The sequence below is a fragment of the Barbus barbus genome, assembly GCF_936440315.1.
Source record: "Barbus barbus genome assembly, chromosome: 36".
NCBI classification, from domain to species: domain Eukaryota; kingdom Metazoa; phylum Chordata; class Actinopteri; order Cypriniformes; family Cyprinidae; genus Barbus; species Barbus barbus.
The window spans coordinates 26,277,620-26,293,584 of NC_136714.1; the positions used below are offsets into that span (position 1 = coordinate 26,277,620).

At 34.7% G+C, this 15,965-nt stretch overlaps 2 protein-coding genes across 3 annotated transcripts; both read left to right on the top strand.

Moving 5' to 3' along the window:
- The first annotated feature begins 1,193 nt into the window (after positions 1-1,193).
- LOC306855485 (alpha-N-acetyl-neuraminyl-2,3-beta-galactosyl-1,3-N-acetyl-galactosaminide alpha-2,6-sialyltransferase-like) lies at positions 1,194-5,190 on the top strand. Its single transcript, XM_079394237.1, has 5 exons — positions 1,194-1,265; positions 1,355-1,495; positions 2,385-2,794; positions 2,874-2,981; positions 3,671-5,190. Exons 1-5 carry the CDS (start codon positions 1,254-1,256, stop codon positions 3,873-3,875), a joined length of 876 nt encoding a protein of 291 aa, XP_079250363.1. The 5' UTR covers positions 1,194-1,253; the 3' UTR covers positions 3,876-5,190.
- On the top strand, positions 3,794-15,316 carry st6galnac6 (ST6 (alpha-N-acetyl-neuraminyl-2,3-beta-galactosyl-1,3)-N-acetylgalactosaminide alpha-2,6-sialyltransferase 6). Of its 2 annotated transcripts, none has more exons than XM_079394236.1 (6): positions 3,794-3,885; positions 6,489-6,550; positions 8,048-8,245; positions 9,146-9,555; positions 11,602-11,709; positions 11,881-15,316. In XM_079394236.1, exons 2-6 carry the CDS (start codon positions 6,527-6,529, stop codon positions 12,065-12,067), a joined length of 927 nt encoding a protein of 308 aa, XP_079250362.1. In that variant the 5' UTR covers positions 3,794-3,885; positions 6,489-6,526; the 3' UTR covers positions 12,068-15,316. The 2 variants fall into 2 exon arrangements, with proteins under 2 accessions (XP_079250362.1, XP_079250361.1); XM_079394235.1 differs by lacking the exon at positions 3,794-3,885 and adding an exon at positions 5,613-5,851.
- The last annotated feature ends 649 nt before the right edge of the window (positions 15,317-15,965 follow it).

A 15,965-nucleotide genomic window follows, 5' to 3' on the forward strand; every position in this document is an offset into this window, starting at 1 on the left:
TGTGTGTGTGTGTGTGTGTGTGTGTGTGTGTGTGTGTGTGTGTGTGTGTGTGTGTTGTTTGGCTGTGTGTGTGTGTGTGTGTGTGTGTGTGTGTGTGTGTGTGTGTGTTGGCTGTGTGTGTGTGTGTGTTTGGCTGTGTGTGTGTGTGTGTGTGTGTGTGTGTTTGGCTGTGTGTGTGTGTGTGTCTGTGTGTGTGTGTGTGTGTGTGTGTCTGGCTGGCTGTGTGTGTGTGTGTGTGTGTGTGTGTTTGGCTGTGTGTGTGTGTGTGTCTGGCTGTGTGTGTGTCTGGCTGTGTGTGTGTGTGTGTGTGTCTGTCTGTCTGTGTGTGTGTGTGTGTGTGTGTGTGTGTGTGTGTGTGTGTGTGTGTATACACATACACACAGCACTCGCTGAACACACATATATATTGTTACGTCCTCCCCTTTCAATCTAGGGGTAGATCGGGAACGACAAACAATAAATAATGGAGAGACTTGGAGGATCTCCAGCTCCCCCGGCCCAGAAAATCACGATCAACCACAGGCTGAAGTGCCCTTTATTTTAACTCAAGAGGTCAAAAGGGAACAGAAAAATACGTACAAAGAAAATATTGCCTCGGGAGGAGAGCCCGAACCAAAAGAACCCCAAAAAAATACCTCTAAATGGGAAATAACTATTAACTTACCTATACTTAAAAGAAAATAAACAAAACAACATATAACTTCCCTCACTCCCTAACTAACCATTAAACAGAAGAAAACTAATGGGTATCCTCCACCCTACATTACCCAAAAAGAACACTTAAGAAATAATTAAAGAAATCATCAATTCAGGAAAACGTTAAAGTAACTCATCAAAATGTGCAACGATAAACTCTTATGGGCTTGGAGAGCGGAACAACCTCAAACGCTGCGATGTCTCTCTCCTTCCCCAAGCTCTCTCTGCCATTCTTATACTGGAAACCAGAGAACACACACCAATTAGGACATGGACAGCGCACACAGGTGGATGAGCGCAGATGATCATCATTAATCTAGGAGGGGAGAAAGAGAACAACAACACAAACACCCATAACACTTTATATAAATAATAAAAACAAAAGTTAATACGTCATTAGACGTAACAATATATATACATACACACTGTATACATTCACATGTGTGTTCATAGAGTGCTAGTTTAAGGAAGTAACTCGAATTTTCATATTTTCTCAGGAAAAGGAGGTTTTCCTTCCCAGTTGAGCGCCTGGGTTGGAGCTTCAGCCTCAGTAGGATATGAAATCCCTGGTATTGCTTTCATATTTTATAAAATTACAGGAAAGGTGTTAAAAACTGTTGACTCTGAATGAACCTCTCTGACGTTCTTCATCCCTCAGAGGTTTCACTGGATCTGCCTCCTCCTCCTCTCTGTTTGTCTGTTGCTGTGGTACAATCATGTGATAAGGTCTGGACTTGCCTTGAAAACAGGCCTGCGTGGTTATGTGAGGGTTCATCCCAAGACTCGCTCAGCTTCATATGTAAGTTGCATTCCACACTGACCCTTTGTAAAAGTTTTAAAGGAATAGTTCACCCAGAAATGAAAGTGAAAGATGAGTTTGTTTCTTCATCAGATTTGGAGAAATGTAGCATTGCATCGCTTGTTCACCAATGGATGCTCTGCAGTGAATGGGTGCCGTCAGAATGAGAGTCCAAACAGCTGATAGAGCAGAGGATCCATTGTTGAGCAAGTGATGGAATGATACATTTCTCCAAATCTTATCTACTTATCTACATCTTGGATGGCCTGAAGGAGAGTACATTTTCAGCAGATTTTAATTTTGGGGTGAACTATTCCTTTAAAATGGATGCATACATCATAGATGCAAACTCACCTTTCAGTGACAACTCGCTTTTTTGAGATCAAAATAGGTCAGCTATGAGATTTTGTGAGATCCAATGAGAAAGTGTTTTTATGAGGAGGGGTCTTGCAGTAAGCTGTTTCAATAAGTTTTACATAGTATTTTCTTTACTCTGTCTAAAAAGGGTAATATTTGATGTATTTGAGGTCTGAGATGTGGGAGCGGTGAAGAGAGAGAGGGCAAACATTTAGCATTTTAGGTCAGCATTGCCGTTTAATCAGCCAATATTGTCTTAAATAGCCTGCATAGCACTTCGTCTTTTATAACATGGGATTTTGACCAAATATATTCAATCTTGATTTTTGTCAAATGTTGCAACAAATTTTTTTGTGTGAAAAATGACAGTTTTGAACATATAAGGTAATAAAAAATATTTTAAAAATACCTTAACGTAACAACAAATGAGCAAATATCTTTAAAAGGATTTCCATGTGGAGCATGCCTCCGATCCACGCAGTGTTTTTTCCCCCTTCCCTGTTTGCATCTCTGATATATCATGTGTTTTCAGTTCTTGGACTTCCGCTGTGGTCGCTGTGCCGTAGTGTCCAGTTCCGGACAGATGCTGGGCGGTGCACGGGGTCAGGAGATCGACGGACAGGACTGTGTGATCCGGATGAACGCGGCGCCCACCGTCAGATACGAGACTGATGTGGGGAACAGGACCAGTCTGCGTGTGGTCTCTCACAGCAGCGTGCCACACTTGGTACGGCAGCAGGGCTATTTCTTCGGGAGAGAAGCGGAAACTAGATACGTCATTTGGGGCCCTGAGAAAAACATGAGGGAGGATGGAAAGGGGAAAATCTTCAATGCACTTGTGACGTTGGCCAAGAAGTATCCACAATCACATATCTACACCGTCACCAGAGAAAAGGTCCAGTACTGCGACAGCGTCTTTCAAAACGAGACGGGCAAAGACAGGTTAGTCTTCCTCTATTCTATCATCTTTCTTATGTAAAAAAGTCATTGTAAATGTAGTAAATGGCTTTATTTCTGGCAGGATGAAATCAGGAGCGTTTCTCAGTACAGGGTTTTTTACGATGATTTTGGCTCTGGAGTTGTGTGACAGTATTCTGGTTTATGGAATGATTGATGGCTCTTACTGCAGGTGAGTTCAGTTCTTTGAGTTTAGTTTGTTAAACTGAATATAATTCAGTCATTTTTGCATTGCCACTAATTATGGATCTGACACGCATACATATATATATATATATATATATATATATATATACATACATAAATAATTGCATCTCATCTGTACAAAAAACTATTTACAGAATTAATGGACTGTACTTTTTTGATAATTTAATTAATATAATTGATAATGTATGTTCAAATGTCATCACATGTACAGACAATAATTTACAGAATTAATGGACTGTTGTTGTTTTTTTTATACACTTTGTTTACACCTATTGTTTATTATTGTTACTTGTATTGTGTTTACTCAATATATCATGTAATCGACAGATTCATATTTTGAAGTGAATATTCATTTATTTATTAATATTACAAATATTAATATAATATTTATGCATATATATATAGAGAGAGAGTACATAATTAGGCACAATTATTTATAAATAATACATTAATATAATAAATAATAATAAATTAATTAGTATAATATTAATAAAATATATGTATATTTTGTCATGAATTTAACATCCTGTGAGCTTGATTTGGACTATGTATATTTATGTGTATACAGAATATCTAAGTGTTTATGCATTTTTGAATGCTTCTTTAGTAAAATAATATTTCTTCTCTAACTTCTGTGTTTTGTCTTGATTGTAGTAACGCCAACCACTCGTTTGTGCCGTACCACTACTACGAGCCGTCGCGTCTGGATGAGTGCCGCATGTACCGCAGTCACGAACACGCCAAGAGGGGCGGGCATCGCTTCATCACAGAGAAACTCATTTACAGCCGCTGGGCGTCTCAGGGGAAGCTACGCTTTGTTTACCCTCCCTGGTCACAGCAGGAACATCAGCAAGACTAGTTTCAACCAGGTTTGACTCTGTGTCAAGTTGTGTGTCAGTTTATGAAAAACCACTGCGGTGCCGTCAGTTTGGCGTTTGAATCATGCTGCTTTGCCTTTGTGTGTTTGGTACGGTTTTATTCCTTCTGTCTTAAACAGAATTTTGAATTATTTTATTACTGACAAAAATGTGACTGACAGTTTGTTTGTCTTTCGTATGTTAATCTGATCTCTAGTTTATTAGCACTTTCAATGGTCAACCACTGAAATACTAAACTCATCTGCGTGAGAGGATCTGAAATCAGAGCTCAAATGACATTAGAGTATATTTACGTCACATAATATCTCTTATATCAACCATAAATAATCTGTCGAGTCACTGTGTATAGCGATGATCATATCTACTACACATTGATCTGCTGTAAACTCAAGCTTAGTTAACAGTAATCAGAGATGACTAACTAACAGGATATTCCACTTCTTCTCACACATTGAACTTGTGCAGAAGTTGCATTAATCTCTCAAATGATTCATTCTGAAAAATTAGAAATCATACAAATTCACTTTGTCGTCTAAACTGTGTAAATATGACTCGTATTATATCATCTAAATAAATGCTCAAAACTTATAATACAACATTTAATCACTGCATTCGTTTTATTTTCATTAAACATTTATTAGTATTATCTATATTATTATTATTATTATTAATAAGTAATATTAAAATGTCTATTTATTCCTTTGAATCTAGCAGAACACAATACCATTTTTGACGCCGTTGTTTTTATTATTAACACTGTGATTTTCTAATACTTCTGAGCAAAATGTTTTTAAAGCATTTAATATTCTCATTTCATCGACAAAATTATGTTAATTTGGTCCCAGAAAACTCTGCTGTCTTTTTACATTTTGCTTTAATTGCACTTTTTATTTGATTATTTTATGTGTGTTTATAGAGAATTGTATCATTCGCCACCTAACCCAAGAGTTTCACTTAAAGGTTTTCTGTAAGGGTGACAGAAAAGGTACTGTGCTTTTATGATTATAAACATTTATTTTTGTATTTATTCCGAGGTAGAACATGTTACTGCAGCCAGAGCCAAACTCTATTATTTTCAATATCGCATGCATGTGTTGGCTTTTAGTGCTTGTCTTAGCAATGTTTATCTTTTTCATATATTAACCCAAGAGAATCTAACTGCATTTGTAAATTAATATATAACGAGGTCACATTATGGATTAATATCATATGATGATATTCAAAATAATGTATTTTTTTTACATTACATTGTGTCTTATTTTCAGCTATGTGTTTTTTTTTTAATCGAAGATATTCTTACACACATAATTTGGTATATTACGTTGTAATTCTGTGGTGATGGTTTGACCTGTGATGACTCAGACTGAAGTTTAGGCCTGTCTTGCTGTGTATCTGAAATTGGCAGATAATAAACAAAGCATTATTGTAATTTAATGTGTATGTGGTTTGTATTGCCTTATTTATTTAGACCTTTTTTCAATTTTTATATATATATAGCCTATATATTATTAGTAGTAATATATTATTTTTGATGTGTTTTAGATAAAAATGTTTAGTGTTGTTAAAAGAAGTGTATTCTGGTCATCAAGACTGCATTTATTTGACCCTAAATACAGAAAAACAACTTTAATATTGTGAAATATTTTTTACAATAGCTGTTTTCTATTTGAATATATTGTAAAATGTAATTTATTCCTGTGATCAAATCTGAATGTTCAGCATCATTACTTGTTATCAATAAAATGTTAAGTTTCTTTCTCATCGCGTCCACGGCGTGTGGGAGCGTTTTGATTGGTCGATTCGGTTCTGGCGTCATGAGCGTTCTGGCGTGGGCGCGTCGGGACGTCAGTAATCTAAACGCGGTGTGCTACGCATGCGCAGTCGCTCATCCGGCGGAGATGATTATATGGGGATGATAATACTGCGCGGATTCAAGAGCATCCAGAATAAAGCCCTGGTGAGAGAACTGTCTTCATCAATCGGTTTATTCTGCAGATTAGACGCTGCTTTATCCCGATGCTTACATGAGCAGCACACACAGATGCTTTAAGATGTATTTTCATTAACGCAGGGCCATAATGTGTAATGTGTAATGTGTAGAAGACTGTAATTCTATACATATATTTGTTTATTTCTGGTAAAAGGCCTGCGTTTTAAAGAGGCCCTGGAGGTATGACTTCTTGTATCAGATTTTAATATACCGTTATATTCAGAACAAAATATTGGATTTTTCCAACAAACAAATAAATAATATCTTAGCTTTATAACCTTGTTTATATTGAAAGTAACTGGTGTCAGGTGTTAAAGGATAATGTAATGTCTCCTGTCAGATTAAATATTAAATTGGTATTTTCTTGTGTGATTTGTTCAATTCAAGTTTTTTTATTTGCATTTGATTCATATTTTTATAAAGCATGGCTTGTGTAAATCTTACACCGTGGGAGATGGGTTATTAAAATACCTCTGCGTGTTATTTGTGAATATAAGTTTGAACTGAATTGGTATATCATTTATTTACACACATGCCTGGTTTTAAAGGTGTCAGTGTTTTTCGGCACAGAGAACTGATCCAGTTTCTCCGTCTCTCTCTCTAGGCATGAGCACTGAACCCTGATAGAAGAGGAGCAGGAGAATGGGACTGCGGTTTGTAGATAAAGTGAGTAGAAAAACCCTTAAAAATATATTTATTTGCACTACTGGTCCAAAGTTTGGATTAATTAGAATTTTTAAATGCTAAAGTCTTACAAATGTCATCACAGGAACACATTTCAAAATATATTAAAGGGGTCATATGATCCTTTCTCTTTGGAGTGTAACAAGCTGACTGTGTATAGATAAGATCCCTGAAGTCTCAAAACCAAAGAGATATTCTTTATCAAAGTTAAGACTCTGCCACACACCCCTAAAACACTTTATTTGACCTTCTGAAAGTAGATGCATTTAGGAATCATTAAGATTACGTACAACAGAACAGCACAACCCAGATGTTATCACAACACATTTTATGGACGACTGTTTCGTGAACCTAGGAGAGGAGGTCATTCTGACTTTGCTCTGACAATCTGGCGCTTCTGAATCAGCGACTGTATGTTTTGTTATTAATTTAAGTATTTGCTATTGACTGTTCAAATGTGGAGTTTTGCACATTGTGTGTGTGTGTGTGTGTGTGTGTGTGTGTGTGTGTGAGTGAGAGAGAGAGACAGGGTCACATCACAGCACGTCAGCTATCTTAACCACGGCTTGTGTGCAAATACATACGAGCTTCATCACTGTGTCTGTCTCGGGACTCTGTTCCCCTCTCGGGCTTGAACTGATGCTAAAACTAAGGACATTATTAACTGTCTTTATATTTATTTTGAAAGCTGAAGCTCGCGATTATGGTAAGGCATTTCCGACTCGTGCTTGTGGTGTTCGGCCAATCACAATGCACTGTGCCAGTTGGCCAATCAGAGCAGACTGTGCTTGTCAGAAGGAGGGACTTTGTAGAAAACGACACGTTTGAGAGAGGCGGGGCATAAAGGACCTACAATAATGTACAGTATTTGAAAAATAATGTTTTTGAACATTAAAGCATGTCAACATATTCTGTTACACCAAATATTGTTCTTAAAAATAGCATCATATGACCCCTTTAAAATAAAAAACAGTTTGAAATTGTAATATTTCACAATATTACTATTTTTACTGTATTTTTTATCAAATAAATGCGGCCTTGGTGAGCAAAAAAAACTTCTTTCAAAAACATTGAAAATCGATTTTTTTAGATTATAATATATGCACACATACATATATATAATGTGTATATTAGACTGATTTTCCACTTTTTTGTGTGTATTGTTTGTTCACGCTTTACATATTATTTATTATACCATGAATATTTGGAGAAACAAAGTATTCAGCATTCAATAATCAATATAAAATACCTGCTGCATTTTTGCAGTTCAAGGAACATTAAATTAGTATAATATTTAAATATTATTTAAATACACTAATAAAACAGATAGCAAAACATACAGATAATGTTCATATAAAAAGCTTAAAAGTGTGGTTTGTATGTGAAATGATCGATGCTAATCTGATTTCCAGTGTTTATGTATGAAGTGAGTCTCAGTCATTGGTCGGTGAGCTGATGAGCTCATCTGTGTTTCCTCAGCAATGGCAGCAGGGGCAGCGGATGGTGATTTATGGGGCGATCTTCCTCATCATGACCCTCCTCATCCTCTACAGCTCCAACAGCTCAGCTGACATTTCCAGCCCCTTCAAAGTCAACGAGTTTCGCCACGCCATCAAACACACCAACCTCAAGAAATGGGCCGGAAAGGAGGGATATGTTCCTGTTTATGGCAACAAGGTGCTCCCAAAACTGTTACAAATAATATTTATAACCCATCCAGTAAAAAAAAAAAAAAATTATATATATTTTCACACAGGGCCATGTGGGTTTGGATTTTGTTTTCCCTTCATAAAAAAAACCCTTCATTGTTTACTTGTGTTATCTTTGATTAATATTTAAATTTGTTTGATGATCTGAAACATTAAAGTGTGACAAACATGCAAAAAAATAAAAAATCAGGAAGGGGACCAACACTTTTTCACACCACTGTATATATATATATATATATATATATAGAGAGAGAGAGAGAGAGAGAGAAATGCTGTAAATATCAGCTAAAGTGAATACCAATTTAAATAGCTTTTTTATAAAGTCTTCTTGAAAACCATCTTAAAATACATCTTGGAGGAGTGCAAAATGTATTTAAAAAATACAATTTGTATTAATATACATACGTTTACTTTGAAAATTTATGAAAAATGTATATATAAAGTAAAATAAATAAAAACTAAACAAAATAAAAGCATTTGTCCAAAAAAATGTATGAAGAAATTAAGTAAATAAAATATATAATTAATTAAAAACTAATTAAAATAATTATTATATTAATTAAATATGTAAATATATTTTGACATCTATATTAGCATTATAATGTTTGACCATTTTTTGTATATTTTTAAAAATACATCTGATATATTATTTGCTGAATGGAAAGAAACACTTGAAGTCTTCATTAAATTATGGATTGATAGCTAATTAATCAAATAATTAATAATAAAAATAACTTAAATTAGAAAATAAAAATAATATTTAATAAATAAATAAATATACATATATTATTTGCTATGTGAAAAAATGTACTAGAATTTTTAATCAAATAAATGGCGGCTCATATAAGTTGCTGCATTGTTGTTTCAGAGCATGAACCTGCGCTGCCATCAGTGTGCGTTAGTGACCAGCTCTAGTCACGTGTTGGGGACTCACGCCGGAGACGAGATCGACCGTACGGAGTGCGTCATCCGCATGAACGACGCTCCAACCTCCAGCTACGAATCAGACGTGGGGAACCGGACCAGCGTGCGCGTCGTGGCTCATTCCAGCATATTCCGTGTGGTTCGCAAACCCGCCGAGTTCCTCAATCGCTCAGAGAGCCCTGCCATCATCTTCTGGGGCCCGTCGACGAAGATCGGCCGCGACGCGAAGGGAACGCTGTACCGGCTGATCCAGAGAGTCAGTATGACCTACGGTAACCTGTCCTTCTTCTTCATCTCACCCAGCAAAATGCAGAGGTTCGACATGCTCTTTCAGAAAGAGACCGGCCGAGACAGGTAAGCACCATCAATTCCTTTAGGCTACTTTCTTTTGACATGTTTATGTACAGGTACATCTCAAAAAATTAGAATATTGTGAAAAACTGCATTTTTTTGTAACTTATTTCAAAAAGTGAAACTTTCATATATATTTTAGATTCATTACATGTAAAGTAAGACATAAAAAAAAAAAAAAAAAAAAAGTTTTAATTTTGATGATTAGAGTTTACAGCTCATGAAAGTCAAAATCCAGTATCTCAAAATATTAGGATATTTCTTAAACAAAATCAAAAAAAGGATTTGCAAAACAGAAGTTCAAGTTCTTTAAAGTATGTTGATTTCTGCACTCAATACTTGGTCGGGGCTCCTTTAGCACAAACTCCAGCATCAGTGAGGAATGGCATGGAAGCGATCAGCCGGTGGCTCTGCTGAGGCACTATTGAGTCTTCAGCTCGTCTGGATTGTTGGATCGACTGTTTCTCATCTTTCTCTTGAAAATATCCCATAGATTCCATACGGGGTTCAGGTCAGGCATGACTGGCCAATCAAGCACAGTAATATCATGGTCAACAAACCACTTGGGAGTGGTTTTGGCAGTGTGTGCAGGTGTTAAAGTCCTGCTGGAAAAGGACATCAGCATAAAGCTTGTCAGCAGATGGAAGCAGAAAGTGCTCCAAAATCTCCTGGTAGACAGCTGCATTGACTTTGGACTTGATAAAACACAATGGACCGACACCAGTAGACATCACGGCACCCCAAATCATCTCTGACTTCAGAAACTTCACACTGGACTTCAAGCAGCTTGGATTCTGTGCCTCTCCACTCTTCCTCGAGCTACTGCTTTCAGTAATGACCCTCTGTGACTTACCCTCTTTGTGGAGGGCGTCAATGATTGTCTTCTGGATCATTGCCAAGTCAGCAGTCTTCTCCATTATTGTGGTTTCAAAGAACAAGAGATACCCAGAATTTATACTGTAGAGATGGTCATTAACTGAAACTCAAATGTAAATATTCTAATATGTTGAGATACTAGATTTTGACTTTCATGAGCTGTAAGCTCTAATCATCAAAAGTAAAACAAAAAAACTTTTGAAATGCCTTACTTTACATGTTAAATATATATGAAGTTTCACTTTTTGAAATAAGTTACAAAAAAATGAAGTTTTTCATGATATTCAATTTTTTTTAGATGAACCTGTATGCATTTTAAATTTTTTTCAATGTTTTTTTTATTGTTACAATAATATTCATTTTGATATTCAAATGCATCCCACATATTTGTTATACTTCAAAGATGAATGAACCCATAACTTTTTTTTTAACCTTTTAATTTAGGGCACCATGAAATCGCTTTTTTTCCCCAAATTCTTTGTTTTTCTGGATTCTGTGTTTTACGATTTGATACAAAGTTATCTTCAAGCATTGTGTCTAATGAAATTAATTTATAAAACAATGGAATAATTTATAAATGATTGAATCGATCTTTTAAAATGTAATGAAATGATAGAATAACAATTAGTTTGCAACAAAACACCGTATTTTTATTTTTATTGTATTCGTCAAAAACAGAACTTGTATACAAGTATACTATTATAGTTTTTGTTAATATTTAAAATAGGTTTTATTTTTAAATTGTAAAAAATTGTTAATGTATTTTATTTATTTTCGTTTTTTATTGTATTTTTATTTAATAATAAAACTTACTACAGCATGGTTAAATATATATTGGCTGTATAGTAGGTATTAAAATAATAATAATAAAAATTGTGGATTTATTTTTTTCAATAAATATCAATATTGATTTATCGCCCAGTTCTAAAACAATAAAATACAACTATTTTGTATTTTTATATATACAATAGAAATAAAAATATATTTATGGAGAAATTACGTAAGCTTATATAATTAATAACAATTAATAAAATAATTACAATTTAAAAGTAATTATAATTAAATATGTGATTATATTTTGACATGTACAAACATCCCTAAATGGTTCTTTATTGTATTGTTTGAACATTGTTGAAATTGCTATATTTTTCAGTGTTTGTTATCTTTTCACAGAAAAAAGTCTCAGTCCTGGTTAAGCACGGGCTGGTTTACCATGGTCATTGCCATAGAGATGTGTGACAACATAAAGGTTTATGGGATGGTGCCGCCAAACCATTGTGGGTAAGATGACATCATTTGACCTTCAAAAGTTGTAGTTTCTCTCTAATGCTGATTGGGCAACAGTAAATGATCACACCATTATAAAGAACTATTTTTCATAATTTTAGTCTAAGAATGTATCAATAGAATATAGTCCCTGAAATACAGTTTCCTGAATTGTGTTTCCTGTAGGAAGCGTCCTCAGCCCAAACGGATGCCCTATCACTATTACAAACCCAGAGGTCCAGACGAGTGTGTGACGTACCTCCAGAACGAGAGGGGGCGCCGCGGATCTCACCACCGCTTCATCACTGAGAAACAGGTGTTTGCGCGCTGGGCCAAGCAGTACAACATCAGCTACAGCCACCCGACGTGGTGAGACACACATCCAACACCAGAGAAAACACTCCATCTGTGTGAGTTGGAGCCAACATGGCGGCTTTCTGTGACCTTCTGATCCAAAATGGCTACCATTTCAAATGCATTGCCTGCTCAGAAACGTATCCAGAACAGCTGCTGGTTTCTCTTTGATCTGGATTAGTGTCTGAGCCAAAATGAAGGCCTTGCAGGGATCCAGGAACAAGCCAAGGGTGGACAAACTTCATGAACAGATGATGGATCGTTTATTGTCTTAAGCATGAGTTTCAAAATCATCTACATACTACTGCCGTGAAGTTTTCCTAAGCCTTCTCTTACACAGTTTTACACCCACAACCGATCATTTCTCAGAGAACGAAGGCCTTTTGCATGGAGAATGAAAGAGAAATCCTTTATGTCCGTTGCCAAATAGAAGATTAATTTGCATCTCGTGGTACAAACACCACATCTGAATGTTAGTCATGTGAAACTACCAGAGAATAGGAATGAGAATTTAACAACTTTACCAGATTAAGAGTATGTTTTGTGTAAATAAGAACTATGTAAATTGTTCAAAAATAATATTTTTACAAGTTTATATGGTTTTAAAATGCCCTAAACAAGACAATATTACAAGAAAATACTAAAAAATAAAACATTTTTAAATAAATGGTCATTTTAAAACATCATTTTCAGATAAATAACACATTTTCTGTACTTTTTGGGAAGGTGTTGATATGGAGAGCTATTTATGCCTTTATGAATGAAGTTATATGAAACCTGACCAAATGTCAGTCAAAGTTCTAGAACATTCTATAATTCCATTTAATACGCTTCTAGAGCTTCACTGAATCATCCACTACAAGAACATGTCCGGGTCATTTTTTGCTACAAATTTAGAGGAAAAATAAAGAAAACCAGGCCTATATAGGACCATTAATGTGTTTTAAAGATTTTAAACACATTTCACAGCCAATTTTCATTACTGAAATGAAACTGAATTTAAATTGTATGGCACATGTACATTATATAAAGTATGCATCATAGTAATATTTGATGCACTAAATACAATATATGCTTAAGATAGTAATTATTATTACTGTATTATCTCATTATACAGGAGTGTTGTTATTGTTGACTATTACAAATAATTTTCGTTATTTGAAAATGAAACTAAAATAAAATAAAAACGTACATTTTAAAAACTTAATGACATTTTGAAATGTTGCTTTGGCAAATAACTGAAATAAGTTGAATTCCTTTCGAAAAACGTTTTAATGCTACATTTTTAAAAATGACTAAAACTGAAATGAAAATAAATTAAATAGAAATATTAAAAATGCTAATAAAATACACAATAAACTTAAAAAAAACGTAAACTAAAATTAAAACCAAAACTGAAAATATACAAATAAAAGACAATTAAAATAATAACTAATAAAATATTAGAAGAAAAACTTAAATGAAAATTAGAAATGTTGCCGTAACTACCTAAAATGACTTAAACTGAAATATAAAAAAAATAAAGCCGCACAGAAATAATTTCCTGGAAAATATTTAAACATATAATAATTAAGGATATTTGCAAAACATATTACTGGACCTAAAATTGGCATCATGTAAAAAATTATTTCTTCCTTTTCGTTTGATTATGGGGTGAAATATGACCCAGATATATCATATAACCCAAGTAGTAAACAAAATGTACTATTATTCATAATCAACACCAAAAATCACTACCATACTGTGTCGCCGTTTAAAATGTGTCGAGGCCTTTCATGACCTTTTTACCAAGTAGTTGTAATGTTATTGATCAGTTGTACAACTTGAATTTCTCTGGCTACAGCTGTTAGTGTATAACACACATTTATATATCACGTTATGACTCGCTTCTGTTTCCAAATGAGTATTTCATATGACTGTTGTAAATGCTCTGCTCTCATTGGATGGCACTGTTTCTGGCACTGTGCTTTTATTGGAGAACTCAAGTTGTCATTGGTAATGGGTAGTGGTAGTCTGGTTAACTTATGTGCTGCTTTGAATGTCTTGCCTTTGATTTGTACCAAACCCATAAATACCGGCTGATAAATAACACAACTGCTCAGATTCATTTGCATTAAAAAATATAGTTCACCCAGAAATTTTCAGAACATTTACTCCACCTCAGGCCATCTAAGATGTAGATGAGTCTGTTTCTTCATCAGATTTGGGGAAATGTAGCATTTCATCACTTGCTCAGCAGTGGATGGGTGCCGTCAGAATGAGAGTCCAAACAGCTGATAAATACATCACAATAATCCACACCACTCCAGTCCATCAGTTAATGTCTCGAGAAGCAAGAAACATCATGTTTGTAACAACAAAAACCATAAAAGTTTTTCTTTTATTATTATTGAAACCATTGCTTCTAGTTAAAGCATGAGTCCATATTTCATAATAACGCTTCCTCCAGTGAAACAGTCCATCCTCTGTTGTCTTCCCACATCAAAATCCACCAGCATAATTGTTTAGAAGTGTTTTGGTTTGTAAACAGTGCTTGATCTGTGCAATTTCTCTCCTGATTCAGACAAGATGACGTTTCACTGAAAAAAAGCACTATTATGCATGAAGGACTCATATGGAGCTTTTGGCTTCTCAAGACATTAACTGATGGACTGGAGTGGTGTGGATTATTGTGATGTTTTTATCAGCTGTTTGGACTCTCATTCTGACGGCACCCATTCACTGCAGAGCATCCATTGCTGAGTGAGTAATGCAATGCTACATTTCTCCAAATCTGATGAAGAAACAAACTCATCTACATCTTGGATGGCCTGAGGGTGAGCATATTTTCATTTTTGGGTGAACCGTTCCTTTAAATTGAACGTGCATCGCCAAATGACGCTCATATCGCCTCTAATCATCAAGTGTCAAAAATCAACAAGCATGTTGTAAATTATTATTTCATTGTAAACATCCCAAGTATTACATCTCATTTTCAAGTCCTGCTCGATAATAGTTATCACCCATAATGTCAAATCCTTCAGAGAATGTGTTTTTTCTTCATTTATTTCGTTATTTAAAATCAACCATCTGCCCGAGCACAAGAGCAGAGGGATTGTGGGTAATAACCATCTGGGGCATTTGTATGAAGATGCTTTCATTCTGAAATCAGTATTATTATGATAATTATTACTCATGACTGCAGTGATTTGGCAGTATGAGCTGACTGTTTTGCTCGTTTGTCATTTTGAATGTTCTTTACATGCCTGTCTGAAAAAATAAATGTATACATTTGAAAACAGACTTGAGTTTCAGGATTTGTTTGTTTATAGTTATAAACACAATATCCATGACAGTTCAGTGATACAAACTAATATTTCAATACAAAATGTACATAGATAAGGTCTTGACAGCTGTACTTCCTGTGGTTCTGCAAATGTACTTGCTGTGGTCATCCTTTGGATTAGTCAGGAAATAAAGCTGCGATTTTCTGCCTGAGTCCTGATAAACTGATTAATATCTTTTTTGATTTCACATCTGATTTTTATGACGTAAACATGAGAATAACTTTGATATTAGTAGCATTTCAAGATGAACACTTACTTGACTGAGATTGATAATCCATCTTTTTTTCATCACTTGCATCGCATTATTTGTTTTGATCATAACATAAGCATTTAAATAGCATAAGACATAGTAATAAAACATATAATTGGGAAATAAAGAGTGAAAGCTGATATTTATATGCGTTTTATGTAGGTTATACAGTAATTCTTTGATTTACAAAACATACGGTGAGAATTTAATCTTAAATGTAGAACATTTTAACTTTAATTTACTTTGTTCTTTCCATTTCCTCCAGTTTATTCTCTCTAAGCCCTGAAAATTATTATATTATTATAAACACGTGATATTAAACTGAGCTTTTAACAGATATA

Coding starts and splice junctions, on each gene's coding strand:
- LOC306855485 (XM_079394237.1), top strand. Junction 1,496..2,384: donor AGACTCGCTCAGCTTCATAT/GTAAGTTGCATT, acceptor ATGTGTTTTCAG/TTCTTGGACTTCCGCTGTGG. Junction 2,795..2,873: donor AACGAGACGGGCAAAGACAG/GTTAGTCTTCCT, acceptor TATTTCTGGCAG/GATGAAATCAGGAGCGTTTC.
- st6galnac6 (XM_079394236.1), top strand. CDS start 6,527: ATGGGACTGCGGTTTGTAGATAAA. Junction 9,556..11,601: donor AAAGAGACCGGCCGAGACAG/GTAAGCACCATC, acceptor ATCTTTTCACAG/AAAAAAGTCTCAGTCCTGGT. Junction 11,710..11,880: donor GTGCCGCCAAACCATTGTGG/GTAAGATGACAT, acceptor TGTTTCCTGTAG/GAAGCGTCCTCAGCCCAAAC.